The sequence below is a fragment of the Amblyomma mixtum genome, chromosome 10 (assembly GCF_055824585.1).
Source record: "Amblyomma mixtum isolate Tamu chromosome 10, ASM5582458v1, whole genome shotgun sequence".
Taxonomy (NCBI): Eukaryota; Metazoa; Arthropoda; class Arachnida; order Ixodida; family Ixodidae; genus Amblyomma; species Amblyomma mixtum.
The window spans coordinates 137,673,357-137,690,963 of NC_143021.1; the positions used below are offsets into that span (position 1 = coordinate 137,673,357).

The 17,607-nt window shown below is 48.4% G+C and overlaps 2 protein-coding genes across 2 annotated transcripts in view; both read left to right on the forward strand.

Annotated features, from left to right (window-relative positions):
* The window catches only part of LOC149327062 (retinaldehyde-binding protein 1-like), a 210,171-nt gene that overhangs the window by 192,113 nt on the left and 451 nt on the right, over positions 1-17,607 (forward strand). The window contains exon 4 of the mRNA XM_089564773.1: positions 12,038-12,148. Within this exon, the coding sequence (XP_089420899.1) occupies positions 12,038-12,148 (111 nt within the window). The remainder of the gene's footprint in view (positions 1-12,037; positions 12,149-17,607) is intronic.
* On the forward strand, positions 6,085-9,972 carry LOC149327064 (uncharacterized). The gene is made up of 2 exons (XM_089563425.1): positions 6,085-6,910; positions 9,476-9,972. Exons 1-2 carry the CDS (start codon positions 6,085-6,087, stop codon positions 9,970-9,972), a joined length of 1,323 nt encoding a protein of 440 aa, XP_089419551.1.

Below are 17,607 nucleotides of genomic sequence, written 5' to 3' on the forward strand. Positions count from 1 at the left end.
CGAATGCAGAGGACCTGCCTCCGGCTCTCATCGGATCTGCGCAATAGTTCCACAAGAATCAGCGAGAGGCGTTCCGCGTTATGGCGGCGGCATGAAGTCACGTTCAGGCTGGATGTGGACGACTGTGTACATTTCTGAATTTTTTTTTTAATTCCACATTAACATGTTCTAAAGTGTCCCTAAAGAGTTTTTTAATAATTAGTATTAAAATAATGTAACTATTATATTAAACCGTAATGTATATTTTCTTAACATTATTAACATTATTTCATAGCTAAAAGGTTCTTGGGAAGAAAAGAATCTAAATTATGTCGTACACTTGCCTTCTTCAATTGACGAGGTGACAGAACTTCCAGCGCACGCATCCGCCGTAGAATTACATGTTGCATGGAATCACAGGTGGAGGTCTGCCACATCGCACAGGGCAAGATAGCCGTCGCGGTGGACGTTGTCAATGTTGTCGTGATTCACGCATATCAGCAAGCGTGGATCGTATCCCAGCGCTGCGCGTAGAGCTGTCAGCAATGGCTGCTGAATGGTGATCGGCAGGTAGTCGGCGGCCAGCAAAGGCTGCCCCGGCCACAGAGCTACATACACTTCGCAGTACGTCTCTATCGGGCAGTCTGGCTCTTTGATCAGCAAGCAGGCGGTGCACACAGCTCTGTGCAGTGTCCAGCCGATAGTTGCTTCGCATCCGCCAACTACCAACGCAGCCGCAATGCGCCTTAGCAGAGCGGGACCCTCATCAAAAGTAGGCACAGTCGTAAGACGGAAGACCCGCCACGCAACTAAGCGCTGGCGCTGCGCCATCCAGCTGAGTAGGCATGCTATCCGCCGGAAACGGATTTCGTCGCTCTCAGCAGCTTGGGTAGCTTCGCATAACGCACCGTGAACATCGGAGGGCGGCAGTTCCCGAAGTAGCGGCAACCACGACAAGTTCTCTTTGTCCAAGCGCAACAGTTGCTCTGCACGGAATCCACGCAGCAGAAATTGCAGGTTTTACATCTGGATATCCGCCATTGAGGAGCCGAGTTGTGGTACTGATGCGGCGATGGTTAGCCTGCGTTCGTCTACGTAAGGAAGTGCACACCCCTCTCGATAAGTTCACAAACGCAATAAATTCCCTGGCACAGTTGTTTCCGTTGCCCACAAGTAGATGTGCGGCTTAAAACTGCACTTCTGAGTGCTGCTGCTGATACATCTCGTTCTATTCAGGCCGTATTTATAGGTGGTTTGATCTAATTACTGGCGTTACGCCCTCTGCCGGGCGCAATGTACTCATGGCGTCACTCAAAGGCACTCTACCATTCTATGCTTTGTCATGCGGCATAGATTTTATGAAAGATGCGGAAGTATTTACCTCAGAAGAAGCACTGTCAAGCGCTCGCAAAATGAAAAAAAAAAATGCGTACAAAAATATACATAATATGAAACCAGGTGCCGCAATTTTCAGAAGCATATGCGTTAAGGTCTTACCAGCGCCTCTATAACAAGTTACTGGCTGGTTGTCTTCATAACTCTTCGTTCTTTAACGCTCGCTGGCTAGGTACCCGCCCTTTCACGGGATTATTCTTTTGTCGGGGGGGCGCAAAAGTAATCTTGTCGAGTGGTCTAGCTGAGAGAAACAAACGGCACGTGTTCACGATGGCAGCAGGAGGACAATGTCATTCTTCAAAACGGGTGCCTTACTGGCTTTACCGATCGACGCACACGTCTCAGTCTCTTAAGCAAGTCATTCTGGTAGCGGCTTTCGGGGAAGGTGAGATAAAGGTATAGAGAATCCGCGTGGCACATGCGGCACTGGAGTTGTTCTATTTGGCGACTAAAAACTGGCGATCTCAGCCGCTTGCTCGTCTACAAACCCGCGAGCACACACTAAACGATTTGAGGCCGGCGTTCGGCAGATAGCATTTATTGCCTAGCTTCTCTCGGCGCAGCTCAGATACTTCACCGAGTGCAACGAAATCTGCTTGCTGCTCTCGCTGGCTGTTTTTCACGGCGCTGAACTCGACGCGTCTAACTTCAGCCCGGGTCCCCCAGGTATATACTGGTAGCGTGAGTTTTATAGAAGCCCATATGTTCGAAGCGTGCAAGCTTGGGGGTGGAAGACAGCAATCTGTGGCACGAATGCAAAAGCGTGGTCATCAATATTGTGACGAAGCAGGAGAATGCCAGCGGCAGACGTAGACGGAAACCTTTGAGCGGCAAAGTTCCTTCCCAAAAACCTAGCCCAGCCCAACCGCTTCTAATGCGACTGTGTCCTTTTAGTCGTCGTCTTGAATCAGCGCGAAGGTAGAGGTGGTGAGGCGAGTGGCAGTAGTGGCTCCTCCGTAAAAGGAAAGCATCGTGTTGATGAGAAGCAAAGTATTTACAAATAAAGAGAAAAGCAAAAAAACAACCAATGTGGACAGGAAAACCACAGAGGAAAGTTGAAAAATGCCGTCGATAAGGACGGGAAACAAAAGTTAAGAATAGCATGCAGAGAGCGAGTGCGCAGTTTAAAATACGGAGTGAAGAGCACTGCAGTCACCCGAGAGCGGCGATTTTAAACCACCCGAAGGAACAATATCAGTTCGTAGTCGCCGACGGGCGCACTTCCATCAGGAACGACTTTATAATTCACGTTGCCGACGTGGCGGAAGACTTTATACGGTCCTTAATAGCGGAGAAACTGTAATTCGGACAACCATTTTTGGCTTACATGGGCCCACACCCACACGCCCTCACCTGTTTATAGGGCACTTACCTAGGGCGGAGGTTGTAATTTCGGGAGCCTGTGTTTTCCTTTGTCTTGGTGCGCAAGCAAGCGATCTGACGGGTTTAATGGCTTTTTCGGCGAAGCTGCCCGCGTGTAGTGTGTGGTTGCCACCAGTGCACACAAGCATCGGATCGACGTCACGCGCTCTTCTGTAAAAATACGGAACGGGAAAAAGCGGGTTGTTCTCTCAATCACTTTGTTATAAGCAAAGGTAACGTAAGGGAGCATCTGGTGCAGCCATGCCCTTGGTGAGAGATGCTGTAACTCGCCGGCAAAATTTGCAAGGAGCAAACTGCCAGAACTGTCTTGTAGTTGGACGAGCTAGCGAGCGACGGCTACTCCCTTCTCGAGCAGCAGGTGTACGTTGGTGGCAGCGCTGCCCTCGTAGTCGTGGAAGCAATCATTCTTCACGAGAACGAGCACACTGGACCGGGGTGGCACAATTACATCGTCGTCAACAAGTCGCAGAGCATTATCATCAGCCTTACTACGCCCACTGTTGGGCAAAGACCTCTCCCAAGTCTCTCCAATTAACCCTGTCCTTTCCCAGTTGCGGCCACCGTATCCCTGCAATCTTAATCTCATCCATCCACCTAACTTTCTGCCGCCCCCTGCTACGTTTGCCTTCTCTTGAAATCCACTTCGTTACCCTTGAGGACCAGCTGTTATCTTGCCTTCGCATTACATGCCCTGCCCAAGCCCATTTTTTCTTATTGATTTCAATTAGCATGCCAATAACACGCGTTTGTTCCCTCACCCACTCCGCCCGTTTCTGATCTATTAACGTTACACCTATCATTTTTCTTTCCACAGCTGGCTTCGTTGTCCTTAACTTAAGCTGAACCCTCTTTGTTAGCCTCCATGTTTCTGCCCCGTAGGTGAGTACCGGTAAAATACAGCTGTTGTATACTTTTCTCTTGAGGGATATTGGTAAACTGCCACTCATGAGCTGAGAGAACCTGCCCTATGGGTTCCACCCCAATCCTATTGTTCTGATTACTTCCCTCTCATGCTCGGGATCAGCGGTCACTACCTGCCCTAAATAGACACATTCTCTTACTACTTCCAGCGCCTCCCTACCAAATGCGAACTGCTATTCTCTTGCTAGTCTGTTGAACATTACTTTGGTTTCCTGCATGTTAATTTTTATCTGCACTGTTCTGCTCTGCCTGTCTAGCTCATTTATCATGCTTTTCTGCTCATGTCCTGGGTGACTTAGCAAGGAAATGCCATATACAAATCGCAAATTACATAGCAATGCTCCATTAACTCTTAACCTCAACATTTCCCGTTTCAGGTCCCGAAATACCTGCTGTAAAAAGGCGGTCAATAGCATTGGCGAGATCATGTCTCCCTGCCCGATATTTTCTCATTAGAATTTTATTGCTAACTTCATGGAGGACTACAGTTATAAGTATCTGCAATCGTTATATTTTCCAATATTTTTAGATAACACTCTTCTACACCCTGATTCCGCAATGCCTACATGACAGCTGAGGTTTCCACTGCGTCAAACACTTTTTGGCAATCAATGAAGGCTATATTTAGGGGTTGGATATATTTTGCGCATTTCTCTATCGCCTGATTGATAGCGTGAATAAGGTCTAATATCGAGTATCCTTTACGAAAGCCTGCCTGATCATTTGGTTGACTAAAGTCCAAGGTTGTCCTGATTCTATTAGCGATTACCTTAGTAAATAACTTGTAGGCAACGAACAATAAACTGATTGGTCTGTAATTCTTCAAGTCCTTGACGTCTTTTTCTTATGAATTAAGATGATGTTAGCGTTCTTCCAAGCTCGTGGTATGCTCGAGGTCACAAGGCATTGCGTATACAGGGGGCTAGTTTTTCTCGGAAGGACTTCTATTTGGGCGTGTTGGTTCATAACTTTTCAGGAGGACACAAGGGCGCAATAAAAAACACGGACATAGAAGTAGACATGGACGAGCGCTTACTATGAACAGGCTTTATTCGACGTAGACCGTTAATATACCTTCGCTTTACCCAAGCGCCACTGTGCGAATCATAAGCACGTGGGTACCGGAGAACACCAAAATAAATCCAAAGGCGGGCGATTACAGAAATCTATCGAAGAAAAGCATTTTAGATCGGCGAAGTATCACAGATGAGTCACTGAACTGGTGGAAGCCTATTACATTAGAAAAAAAGGAGATAACTGCATTAGTGGCTCCTCTGTGATACTTCGCCGATCTGAAATGGTTTTCTTAGATAGATTTCTGTAATCGCCTGCCTTTTGATTTCTTTTTGTTTCTCTGGTACCCACGTGCTTGTGATTCGCACAGTGGCGCTTGGGTAAAGCGAAGGTATATTAACGGTCTACGTCGAATAAAGCCTGTTGATAGTAAGCGCTCGTCTCTGCCTACTTCTATGTCCGTGTTTTTTATTGAGCCCCTTTGTCCCCCTGAATAGTTTTTGTAGCACAATCTCTCCTCCGTCTTTCAACAGATCTGCTGTTACCTGATCCTCACCAGCTGCTTTCTTCCTTTGCATTGCTCCTAAGGCTTTCTTTACTTTACCCTTCGTTACCAGCGGGATGTCCTATTGCTGTGCTTGACTGCCTCTCTCAGTTACGTTCTGATTATATCCGTTACTGTATAGATTTTTGTAGAACTCTTCGCCTGCTTTAACTATCTTATCCATGTTGCAAAGGACATTCTCCATTGCCCTGTCTGTCTCTTAGCGCATACATCTGGTTTTTACCTATGCCTACTGCTTTTAAGCTACCTCCGTTCTTGAGAGCATGCTCGATTTTATACATGTTAAACTTCCTTATGTCAGCAAGCATGCGCTTATTTATTAAATTATTGGGCGTTTTTTAGTGAGATCTTTAGTTTCCTGCGGTATCTTCCCGGTATCCTGTCGAATCATCCTACAACCTTCTTCTGCGGCGCACTCCGTAACGATACCACTGAAACGTGAACCATCTGGTCAGTGCGCGCCACGGCCCGTTTCTTCGAGGACATGATCCCCCCTTCGTGCTGGACAATGACAGTGTGGCGTTATCGATCCTCGTGTGATAGTATCTATCGTAGCAAGTGCACGTGTACTCTTGTGATGCTCGGCGCATGCGTGACGTACTCCGTGTCTGTATCTATACTTGTCAGGTTGCACTAAACAGGGCTTTTTCCTTTGGGCATGGGCCTGGGGGCCGCGCATTAGAATTCATCGATGTGCCGTCCTGCGAAACACCACATGGTGTCAGAAGTGGTTGCCCAGGTGATATGGGACCCACGGCAGACGTAAGGTTACCGCCTGTGGCCGGCCGCCATCAGCATCGTATACCAGCCGGATAACAGCCCAGAAAATGTCGGAAGAAACGAAGGTTTCGTCTCAGCCTTTTTTGGTGCAGCCGCCAGCGAGCTTCAACTTCGACAAGGCGTCCGAGTGGCCTGGGTGGATACAAGAATTCGATGACTACCGATTCGCCTCAGGACTTAATGAGCGAACTCAAGAGGCTCAGGTGCGTACGTTGCTGTACACGATGGGACGACAGGCACGCAACATTTTCAAGACATTCAACTTGTCCCAGGAAGACTCGAAGAAATACGACGTGGTGAAGACACAGTTCGACACCCATTTTGTCGCCACGAGAAACTTAGTCTACGAAAGTGCGTGCTTCCACCGCCGCCACCAAGATCCAGGCGAGTCTGTAGATCAGTATGTTACGGAGTTACATACGCTGGCTGATAGATGCGACTACGGGGAGATGAAAGAGCGGATGATTCTCGACCGGTTTGTAGTTGGACTACGGGACGCAAAGTTGTCGGAAGCTCTTCAAATGGGTGCGGCGCTGACTATAAAAAGTGCTCTCACCAAGGCACGCCTGAAAGAAGCTGTGCAGCGACAGCAGCAGGATCTTCGGAGCGTTGTGGACCGCGAAGAGCATGAATCCCTGACGAGGGCTGAAGTCGACACTGTTCATAGGCGGACATCGAACCAGAGACGTCCGGATCACCAGACGTGTGCCGCTTGCGGTAGGGGCCCTCATTCGAGGTCGTCGTGCCCTGCCAGAGGAGCACTGTGCTACGTGTGCCAGCGCCGGGGACATTTCGCAGCTGTCTGCTCACGGACACAAAGAACTACGGAACCCGAAGCATGGCCTTCAGAGGTAGGCATCCGTAGTCCTCGGGGTGAGCAACCGAACATGAACTGTGTGACATTTTCCGTGGGAGATTTGGCTGTGTCATCTGCAAAGGCTCACTTTGTTCAGATTGCTATTAATGATGCAGTGGTTTCGGCGAAACTTGCCATGGGAGCCGAGGTAAATGTTGTCCCAGGGTCGTTTCCAGCGCTGCCGAAGGTACTACAGCCTACTGATGTTATTCTGATGGGACCAGGCGGTGACAGGTTGAACTTGAAGGGAAAGTTTACTGCCGACATTCTGTGGAAGCGTGCCTCGGTTAGACAGGATGTGTTTGTTGTCGATTCGGTGAGCAATGCGATTCTTGGCTTACCCGCAATAGAAGCCCTGGGAATAGTTAAATTTGTGGACGAAGCATCAGTTCATCAGGTAGTGCAGACGCGATTTGGTTCCTTGTTCCGCGGTCTGGGGACCATGAAAGGCGAATACTGTATTCGTCTTAAACCAGATGCCGTGCCCTATGCCATTCACACTGCTCGTCGCATACCCATCCCGCTGCGAGATGGCGTGAAACAAGAGCTGGAAGAGATGGAAAGGAATGGGGTCATTCGTAAAGTTCAAGGGCCTACGGAGTGGTGTGCTGGCATAGTGCCCGTCTTGAAGCCGTCAGGACAAGTGCGAATATGCGTTGACCTGACTCAACTAAAGAAATCGGTGCAACGCGAAAGGTTTGTGCTCCCCACTGTTGATGAGACACTCGGGTTGCTCAGCGGTGCCGTCCGGTTTTCCAAACTCGACGCAAACTCTGGTTTCCATCAAGTGAGGTTAGCAAAGGAATGTCAGCCGCTCACAACCTTCATTACTCCGTTTGGCCGTTATTGCTTTGAGCGGCTACCCTTTGGCATAACTTCGGCTGCGGAGTATTTCCAAAACCAAATGTGCAAGAATCTTGAGGGAATTCCGGGCGTAGTGAACCTAATGGACGATGTCCTTGTCTTTGGCTCTACTCAGAAGGAACACGACGAACGGTTGTTTCGCACCTTGGAACGCTTAGCCGAAAATGGTGTGAACCTAAACAAAGAAAAGTGCCAGTTCAGTGTAAAAGAGCTTTGTTTTCTTGGGTGCCGCGTGAGCCAAGATGGCATACGCCCGGATCCAGCGAAGATTCGCGCAATTGCAGATCTAAAGCAGCCATCGAACGTTGCAGAAATGCGCAGATTTTTAGTTCTTGCTAATCATTGTTCACGATTCATTCCAGACTTGGCTGAGCAAACGACGCCTTTGCGTCAACTGCTGCAAAAGAACACTGAGTGGGTCTGGGCGGCGCCTCAGCAGATAGCTTTTGATAGCGTGAAGAGTGCTATCTGCTCAGATAGGTGTATGGCTCAGTTTGATGCACAACGTCCAACGATTATTTCTGCAGATGCTTCGTCGTACGGCCTAGGAGCAGTGTTACTGTAAGTACAACCCAATAAAGAAAAGCGGCCAGTTGTTTTCGTCTCAAGGTCATTGACACCAACTGAAATGGGCTGTGCGCAAATTGAAAAGGAGACTTTAGCTATAACATCGGCCGCGGAACGTCTCGAAAGCTATGTGCGTGGACTGCACATTACTGTGGAAACAGACCACAAACCGTTGGCTACTTTGCTAGGAAAGACGCCACTTGATCTGGTTCCGCCTCGCATTCAAAGGTTCAGAATGCGGCTAATGCGATTCAGCTTTGAGGTGCAGTATGTCCCGGGCAAAAATCTCGAAATAGCTGATGCACTCTCCAGAGCACCAGTGGCAGGCCAAAAGACGAAAAACTTTCTTTCGGTCGACGAAGTCAACTGTTACGTTTCCGGCGTGTTAGCTGAGTTGAGCGAGTCGCAGCACTTCGGGCTAGTAGCCGAAGAACAGGCGAAGGACGAGACTTGTCGTATGTTGTGTCGCTACGTCCGTGAGGGGTGGCCTAGTCTACCTTCGTTATCGGCCGTTTTGAGGCCCTATTGGTAGGACCGCGCCGTTTTGAGCGTATGTGAAGGTGTCCTCATGCACGGCACTCGCATTGTTGTGCCACACTGCCTTAGAAGCAGAATGTTAAAACTGCTTCATGAGGGCCACCAGGGGGTTGTAAGGTGTAGAGCAAGGGCAAGGGAGTCTGTGTGGTGGCCAGGTTTAAGCGCTCAGCTTGCTGTATTCATTGCCGACTGCCGCACGTGTTCCCAATTTCGCTTCCAGCCGTGCGAGCCAATGATCCCGACCGAGACACCTTTTCGGCCATGGCAAAGGGTTGCCGCGGATATCTGCCATGTGAAAGGCTGTAACTACTTGCTCATAGTTGATTACTTATCTCTATTTCCAGAATTGTGTCCGCTGACCTCTCTTAGCAGCACAGAAGTTATTTATCATCTCAAGAAGGTGTTTTCTACTCACGGTATACCAGAAACGCTGGTAACCGATAACGGTGCTCAATTTGTCAGCCAGGATTTCAGCCAGTTCGCGAACTGTTATGGATTCAAGCGTGTGACGTGTAGCCCTAGGTACCCGCAGGCAAATGGGGAGGTAGAAAGAATGGTAAAAACTGTGAAAGAGCTGTTGCTAAAATCTGGTGACCTACATCTGGCTTTGTTAGCATACAGGGACACGCCGGGACCCCTAGGAAAAACGCCAGCAGAGCTACTCATGGGGCGGCGCCTTCGCACTACCTTGTCTCTCCACCCGAAGAAGCTGGCACCAAAGACACCCAACCTCAAGGAAGCACGGGAAAAAGACGCAGCTTTCAGGGAGACTCAGCGGCAAAATTATGATCGCCGGCATGCTGCCCCACATATGTTCCCGTTGGTGCCAGGTGATTCTGTTTGGGTCAAGAACTACAGGCGAAAAGGTGTGGTGCTTCAGCGCGCAAAGCGGCCACGCTCGTATATTGTGGTTTTGGAGAGTGGGGGCCAGATTGAACGCAACCGGCGAGCGCTAATCAAGCAGGCGCCAAACAGAGGCTTGGATTCCAGGGACGGGGAGTATGAATTTCTGTCTAGCCTAGATGATACAGAGGAGAACGGAAGCTGTTTCCATTGCACAAACTGTCCCAGACGGTCCCGAGGAGAACGGAACGGAAGCTCTCACAAGTGATCCGTTGCAGCCGCCACCGGAAACCTCTTCGCGTGCGGTACAGGGTGAACATGTGACACGCTTTGGTCGAAAAGTAAGAAAGCTGGAACGATACGGTATTTGTGAATGCCATTCATGGAACCGCTTCCATTGAATAGTTGTTGTATTTTGTTTTGCAAATTGCCGCTTTAGTTTTCTCAAAGGGAAAGGGAAGATGTGGCGTTATCGATCCTCGTGTGATAGTATCTATCGTAGCAAGTGCACGTGTACTCTTGTGATGCTCGGCGCATGCGTGACGTACTCCGTGTCTGTATATATACTTGTCAGGTTGCAATAAACGGGGCTTTTTCCTTTGGGCGTGGGCCTGGGGGCCACGCACTAGTCTTCATCGATGTGTCGTCCTGCGAAACACCACAGACAGCGCCGTTCGTCTGCTGAAAGTCGTGACCGCGGATGAAGTCCCTGGAACACTCACGGAGGACTACAAATTCGCCGACGTACTCAAAACCACGGATATCGACACGAGCTGTGCACGTGCCGGCGGGGATTGTCAGGTGACCCCGAGCAGTGCGAATGCTAGGCCCCGACCTCTGCGTCAAACATTTCTTCAGTTCCAGAGAAAGGGCAAAGCACATGACGCAATAATCGGCACGTGTATCCATCAAAGCGGTCACGTCGACTCCATCAATTGTAACACACAAATCACAGGTAACTCGTTGGATGCGGTCGCTACTGGCTGCCTGAGAAACATCGTCGCATAGTAGTGGCGTAGGAGGATCTTCACAAGTCCTCGCATCGAGAGGCCGCTGGAATCAGTTTTCCTGGCATGGACTGGGAGAACGGCGTCAGGAGTAGCTTGCAGCTTGACAGGGGCTTGGGGAGTGGTTGCACCTCAGCGACGGGGATCGAGCCCCTCGGTTGCCTGAAGTGATGTGGTTCTGGCGTGACGAGAGATGAGATGCTATCTCGTGTGGTCGTTCCCCGTCCTGTGGGCACTGGTCGTACGGCGCGAAAGCACGCAGGCCCACGCGACGGTATGGGCATGCCCTGTATAGGTGACCCGCCTCGACACATTGATAGCAGTGGGGCCGACGATCCAGGGCGCACCACACATCACTCTCTCGCGGTTGCTGGTAGGCTGGCATATCGTGGCCGCGAACGAAGCTGGGTGGGAGCACTACTGGAATCGCGGTGGTGGCATCGTATCCAAAGGCCTCACGTAGCATGGACGCATACGTGGGTCTTGTATCAAGCCGGCGACGAACCTCAGAAATTTTTGGGCTGTTGTGCTGCCAGGCGTAGTTCGTCCCGAATGACTCCACACAGTAGCGGCCGCAGTACGCGCGCACTTGCAGTCATGCTTTTTATTGACACCTAATTCATATTGTAGCAGCCGAACGTCTATAAAAATGTCAATGCTTCTCTCCAAATCGGAATCGCTCCCTCGGACAGATGCGAATCTTAATAGATGGTAGGAGAAGTTAACCATACAACTTTATCGAATTTTACTGTTTTCATTAGACTACGGCAATGGAAAGTGGCAGTAAGATTTCCGTCAAAAAAGAAAGCGCTATCTCTGTTACGCTATCATCTTGTACAGTGTCAGTTATTAACAAAAGTAATTGAATTCCCATCCGAAAACTTGAGAATTCTGCTGCTGACGCGTTTTTTTTTTCATGCTTGACTATTGTGTTGACATTTTTCTGAGAGCCATCTCACAGTTTAAATAACAATCCTTTTTGGCCTTGTAAGAAATTTTACTGACTCTTGAAATTGATTTACATCCAATCCTGAATACCCTTTAAAACACAATCACAGCGCTCAACCTTTCGGTCATAAACCAATGCAGGTCTCGATAACCGGAATAAATCGCGAGCGGTTGACAGGGAATATTTTAGCTGTTTGTGAGTGCCACAAATTTCCACTCAATTCTCTCGAAGGCGCTTAGAGTCTCTGCCGTATTGAAGTGACCGTCTGCGCTCTTGGTTATGCGTCCGCCATATTGTTTAACGTTTAAATGCCTTCACCGACCATATCTGTGTAGCGTCAAAACTTGCGCAGCCAGCCGTGCTTTGTTTCCTTCCAGGCCTGCTTGCCAATGCGGCTCAAGGCCATGCACCACGTGAGGCGGAGCGTAGGCTTCGACATGTTTTTCACACTCGTCCGGCCTTTCCTCAAGACGAAGGTGGCAGAGAGGGTGAGCTGCTCATAATCATGTTATGCGAAACATGCTTAAGATTCTCTTCTAAACTGATATTTATTATGAAACAAAATTAAACAAATCCAGGTTTTGGTGACTCACAAAGTAATAAATTTCAGTTCATCCTCTGGTTAGTCATACGGTATTGTACACGAGCTTTGACCTGAAAAACAGCCGACTAGATTTATTATATCTGAAACCCGTCACTCGGCTTGCAGTGCACTTCGCCCTCCACGTGCTCTGCTCCACTACGCATGCCGGAGTCGTCATTCACGTTACGGTTTGCCCGAAGGGTGAAGCAAGGCGGTGCATCACTGCCTGAAACTGGCAACGCTTTCTCATATAAAAACTTCGCATGCTTTCAAAAACAATCCTGTAGAGCATCGCAATAAGCGGATATTTTAATAAGTGGTTTGTGGCGCTGAGAGCTTCTAGGGTGCAACAAACGGGATGCGTCTGCAGTTTTTGCTCCTCCTTACGTTACCTTTTGGGAGCGTGTGCTGTAGTCCTGCCACCGCACTAAGCTCTTCTTTTGCGTCCGTTCACACAATACCACCTTAATCACAACTGTATCGGTAGTTTCGGATGACGTACCCAACCTCCTTACTGCACCGGGAAATGCTCTGAAATAACCTTAGGCGGAGACACTACCTTAATCGGAGGCGAGCGTTTAAAGCAAGCATAGAGGTACCCGCGCACCCAGCCTGCTACGCAATGAGAAAAAAAAAGCCTTCCTTCAGAAACTCTCTCACCAGAGCGTAAAAAGTTTAGGGGAAAAACAATTTATATAGGAAGAAGCTGTTGATATATCTATCTTCGAAGACTAATTGTTGACTAGATGTACGAAGATTCGCATCCTGGTTAATGTGTGCCCTCTCACTGCATTTTCACAAGAGTCTTCAGTCGTTTTGCACCCTTAACGTTAAAGAAGTAACTCAGTTTTGACCGAAGAGTTTGAATCTGGCGTCTTGGCCTATGTGGACGTCAACCCACAGGCCAGCTTGGGAGAAATTGGCAATGGATTGGAATGCAGTTTCTCTACTGCTTGGAGAGTTCTTAAAAAGGACAACATGTATTCGTACAAAGTATGCCTGCATCAAGCACTGGATCTGATTTTCTGCGCCGGCTGTTTTGTAACTGGTTCCTAATCAAATGCGAGGAGAGCCCTGAACTTTTAGACAGCGTGATGTGGACCGATGAAGCGCACTTCGTCAGAGATTCCACGGTAAATTTGCACAACGCCCATTATTGGTCAGCCGCCAACCCATAATAGGTACGAGTAAAAAGACATCAGGTGCGGTGGTCTGGAAATGTATGGTGAAGGATACTTCAAGGACGCATGGTACGTAGGCCCCTACTTTATCGACTGGAACCTCACCGGCAGGACACACCGAGCGCATACTAAATGATGAACTTCGCCTCAGAACTCCAGCTTAACGGGATGTGGTTTCAACATGACGGGGCTCCACCACCCTCATTCTCTCGTGCTATGGGCGTTTTAAGCTTGAAATGCTTTTAGCTCCCGTTGTCGGCAGTCTGGTGACGTCACGCCGAGACCGGGAGCCAACGTCCTGGCACTGAATGCCACTCATCCGGGCACTGAAACGAGAGCATCCGGGCACCGTACGAAATTTAACGAGACTCCACGAGAGAGCGCCATGGAGGGCCGCTTCCGCGCCGCCCCCAACGATGGCGCTGCAGTCCCACACTCGCTCATGTAAAAGACCGGCCGCTGAGCCTTCAGCTCATGGGGAGGTGGTGACGAATCGCGGCTTCGGCCGCTTATCTGTTTTTTCAGCCAGCGTCTGCTTCGGCGGACGCGGTTGTTGCTGCGACGCGCGTCTTCTCTTTCCTTTTTCTCTTTCCTCTCGTCTTTTAACTCTCGTCTATCTGGACGTGGCAGCGGTGGTGGCTCGGCTGGAGCCAGTTGGCAGGTCCGTGCAAATTTCCTTTTCATCCTTCTCTTAGTCGCAACAACAACAACACTTCAGCTATTAGAACGCGCTGCTTATACATTCTTGTCACGCCTGCGTCTCGTCGTGTCCGCGTATGCTTCTGCATCGTCCTGCACTTCTATGTCGCCACCGTCACAGCTGTTTAAGCCGAGCAATGGAGCCTGATGAATGGGAGGGAGGAAGCGTCTTGCGGAAAGCGATCGCTTTGAGAGTGGTGCGCCATAGCAGAAGACTGCTCGCCGCTGCCGACAACGCCATGATTATGCGGCCGCTCTCGAAAGCGACCAGGCCGCCACGGTTCGCGGCTGCCCGCACTATTGCAGTCGATCGCTTCGACGGAACAACAAGAGTGTGGTGTGGTGTGCTGAACACTAAACCCATTTCAAGATTTTGACTAGTACCATGTACAACCAATGTGTTATGCCCGTAAACATTTCATGCTTACTCCACTCTCGATAACGGGAGAGGCAGATTTTTTGCTCCTGCTTGGCCTCCGACCGACTGCTTGACCTCTTAGATCACCAGACTTACCTCCCCTTGACTTCTTTCGCGGGGGTACGTGAAGAATAAGGTTTATACGTCGCAACCCTCCAGCCTTGTGAAACATTGAATTATTGTGGCCTTGACAAGAATTTCGCAGGATATCACTGAGCGCTCTGTCCGTGCGATGAAATATCGTTTTTTGCTGTGCATTGCCATGGAAGGACAGCTTTTCGAACACGTGATGTAATCCTCTTGTAATGTAGGGGGGCGATAAAAGGAAATTCGAACAAACCAGAGCGCAGGCGCCCCGTTATTCGTATTTCTTTTCATCGCGCTTTTACTTTGGTGGTAGCAGGAATACGCTACATTCTTCCGTGAGGCATTCCAGGACACCTCTTAGGTGTTTTTCTTACCACTGAGGTAAAAGCGCCATGAAAAGAAATTCGAACAGCGGAGAGTGTAGGCGTTGGGTTATTTGCGTCTCTTTCCATCGCGTTCGTACACACAGCGTAATTGCTGACTGGGGCACGCACATTTTTTTGCTTCCATACGCGCAAATTTCCTGCCGTGTAATAAATAGATCTTTATAGATAGGATTTTATTCCTAATGTTTGCATAGTAGGATACGTCGGACACCGTTTTTAAAGGCTCAAAGTTTATTTAGTCCGCTTGAGAGCCATTACCGTCAGCCTATATGTCACTAAAATATGTTATTGCACTGGAGCCTTGTAATATCGGCGTACTGTTAAGTCCTGTGTTTTCTTTTCTTTTTATTTTACAAACAATCGCTTGGAAAAAGACATCATCACAGAAGACTTTACACGTGTCGTTTGCTGACTCACGTTTTGTTGAATACGAACGAGTCACTGCCTTGTTAATTTTAACGTAAAACCAATTAACCCTGCTCATGCCCTTACATGCTCATGCTATTGTTGTGAACGCTATAGTTATTGAGTTATCTTGGCGGAGGCTTTAACAAATATCAAAGCCTGCGAAAAACTATTAAAAAATTCAAAGATGAACGGGAAAGAAGAGCGAAGGCAACGAAGGTCAGGTGGCGCCAGAAAAACCTTTCGAGCAAAAGGTTTTCTCAAACCAACCTTTTTCGACCCTCCCAAAAAAGGAGTCATGTGAAATGGAAAAAAAATATGCAGATAATTCTCTGCGTTTAAAGTGACAGCGCAAGGAAAAGAACCGTTGAGCTCGTATTTCTTGCCTCAAAATTACTTGCACGGCAAAAATGAAAAAAAAAAATAGTGCGCTCATTACTTCATTTTATAAATGCCGGAACGACAAGAACTTCACCTGCCTGTGCTTTCCCAGGAAAACGGTCGGTGTTGCCAGTTCATGCTCTTGGTATGTAGGAATGGGCAGGATAAAACTGATACACAGATAAACAAAAATCGCAAGACGCAAACAGCTCTGCACTGCAGCTAGACCAAGCCGCAAGCCGTGCATTCAGGCCATTCAGGCCAAGCGACTCGTTCGTCAAGTGCGGCAGCCAGTGACTCAGCTTCGCTTAGAAAGCAAGACAGCAGTAGATGGGCGGGACACAGTAAGCCACGTGACTGCACCCTTGAGTGACGCGAGCATGTGGGTGTGGCTGTAGGCCCGCATCGGCCACGCGGTTTCGATTTCACGCGCCGCGAAGGCACAGATTATCTTGCCGCGTAGCAACAAGTAGATTCGCGTTTTCGAAATACTAAAAATGGAAGTGGTTATTACTAACGGTTGGCTACAAATCACTAAATGGAAGCGGCCGCCTATCGACAGTAGTTAAAAGGTTAACTATCAGAATTTAATTAAAACTTTACTAATTAACATAATTCGCCTGTTTTTATACTTCCGTCAGCACTGCAATTACTATCCTTCAAATAGCTTCCCTTTACCTCAAAACCTTACTTTTGAAAATTACTGATTGCCTTCCCTGAAACACCTGGTATATTGCACATAGCTGTTCAAGTTAGAACACCAGCCATATCAGTTCTTTCATGGCTTAACAAAGAAGGGCGCCGGAGTGTACGAGGGGGTACCCAGAAGAAACCGGAGTTATTTTTGTTTGAACTTATTTGTTCACATTTTAAGCACAGACCTTCAATCTCCTTCAAAGTAATCCCCACTTGCAATGACACGCTTGTCGAATCTTTCATTGCATTTTTCAAAACATTGTTTAAATTCATCTTTTGTGATGCTTGACAGTGCCTCCGTCGTTGTTTTGTTCACCTCAGCAACATCAGCGAAACGCTTTCCATTTACCTATTTTTTCACTATAGGAAACAAAGAAAGTAGCACGGGGCAAGGTCGAGAGAGTATGAGGGTTGAGGAATAGGGGTCATGCCATTTTTGGTCCAAAATTGTCGTAGAGACAGGGCTGTGTGAGCAGGGGCATTGCCATGATGGAAAAACCAGTCACCCGAACGCCACAAATCTGGCCGCTTCCACCACACACTGTTGCCCAATCTTTTCAAAACATCCAAGTAGAAAGCCTGGCTAACTGTCTGACCCTGCGGAACACATTCTCAATGGACGACTCCTCTCACGTCGAAAAAAGAAATCAGCATTTTTTTGAGGTTTCGTTTCACCTGACGAGCTTTCTTGAGGCGAGGTGAATTTGAAGTTTTCCATTGGCATGATTGTTGCTTTAATTCAGGATTCGATTCAGGAACACTTGAGTTGTCCCCATAGCATCGTCCTTGTACGTATTTCTTAATATTTCTAGAGTTTTCATTCAACTTTTTCCGAGCAAAAATCAGAATTTCACCGGCGCACGCTGTTCAAGAAAATCAGCCATTGCAAAAACGACATTCACACGAAACAGTCGTCACTCTAAAACTCTGCCTAAACTATTCTGACCTCCTCAACGACGTCACTCGGCTTACTGACTCTGGAATGTTCGTTCTATGCGCTCCTAGTGGCAAAAGGCGGTACCACAGAAGCTTTGCCGACTAAAAAATTTAGTCCGGTTTCTTTTGGGTACCCCCTCGTACTCGCATAGGCCGTTTCAATTTGTTCTTATAC

What these genes read in the sequence shown, in the direction of transcription:
- LOC149327064 (XM_089563425.1), top strand. Translation starts at nt 6,085, where the DNA reads ATGTCGGAAGAAACGAAGGTTTCGTCTCAGCCTTTTTTGGTGCAGCCG. An exon ending in AGGCATCCGTAGTCCTCGGG is followed by an intron (nt 6,911 to 9,475) that starts GTGAGCAACCGA and finishes TGGCTTTGTTAG; the next exon opens with CATACAGGGACACGCCGGGA.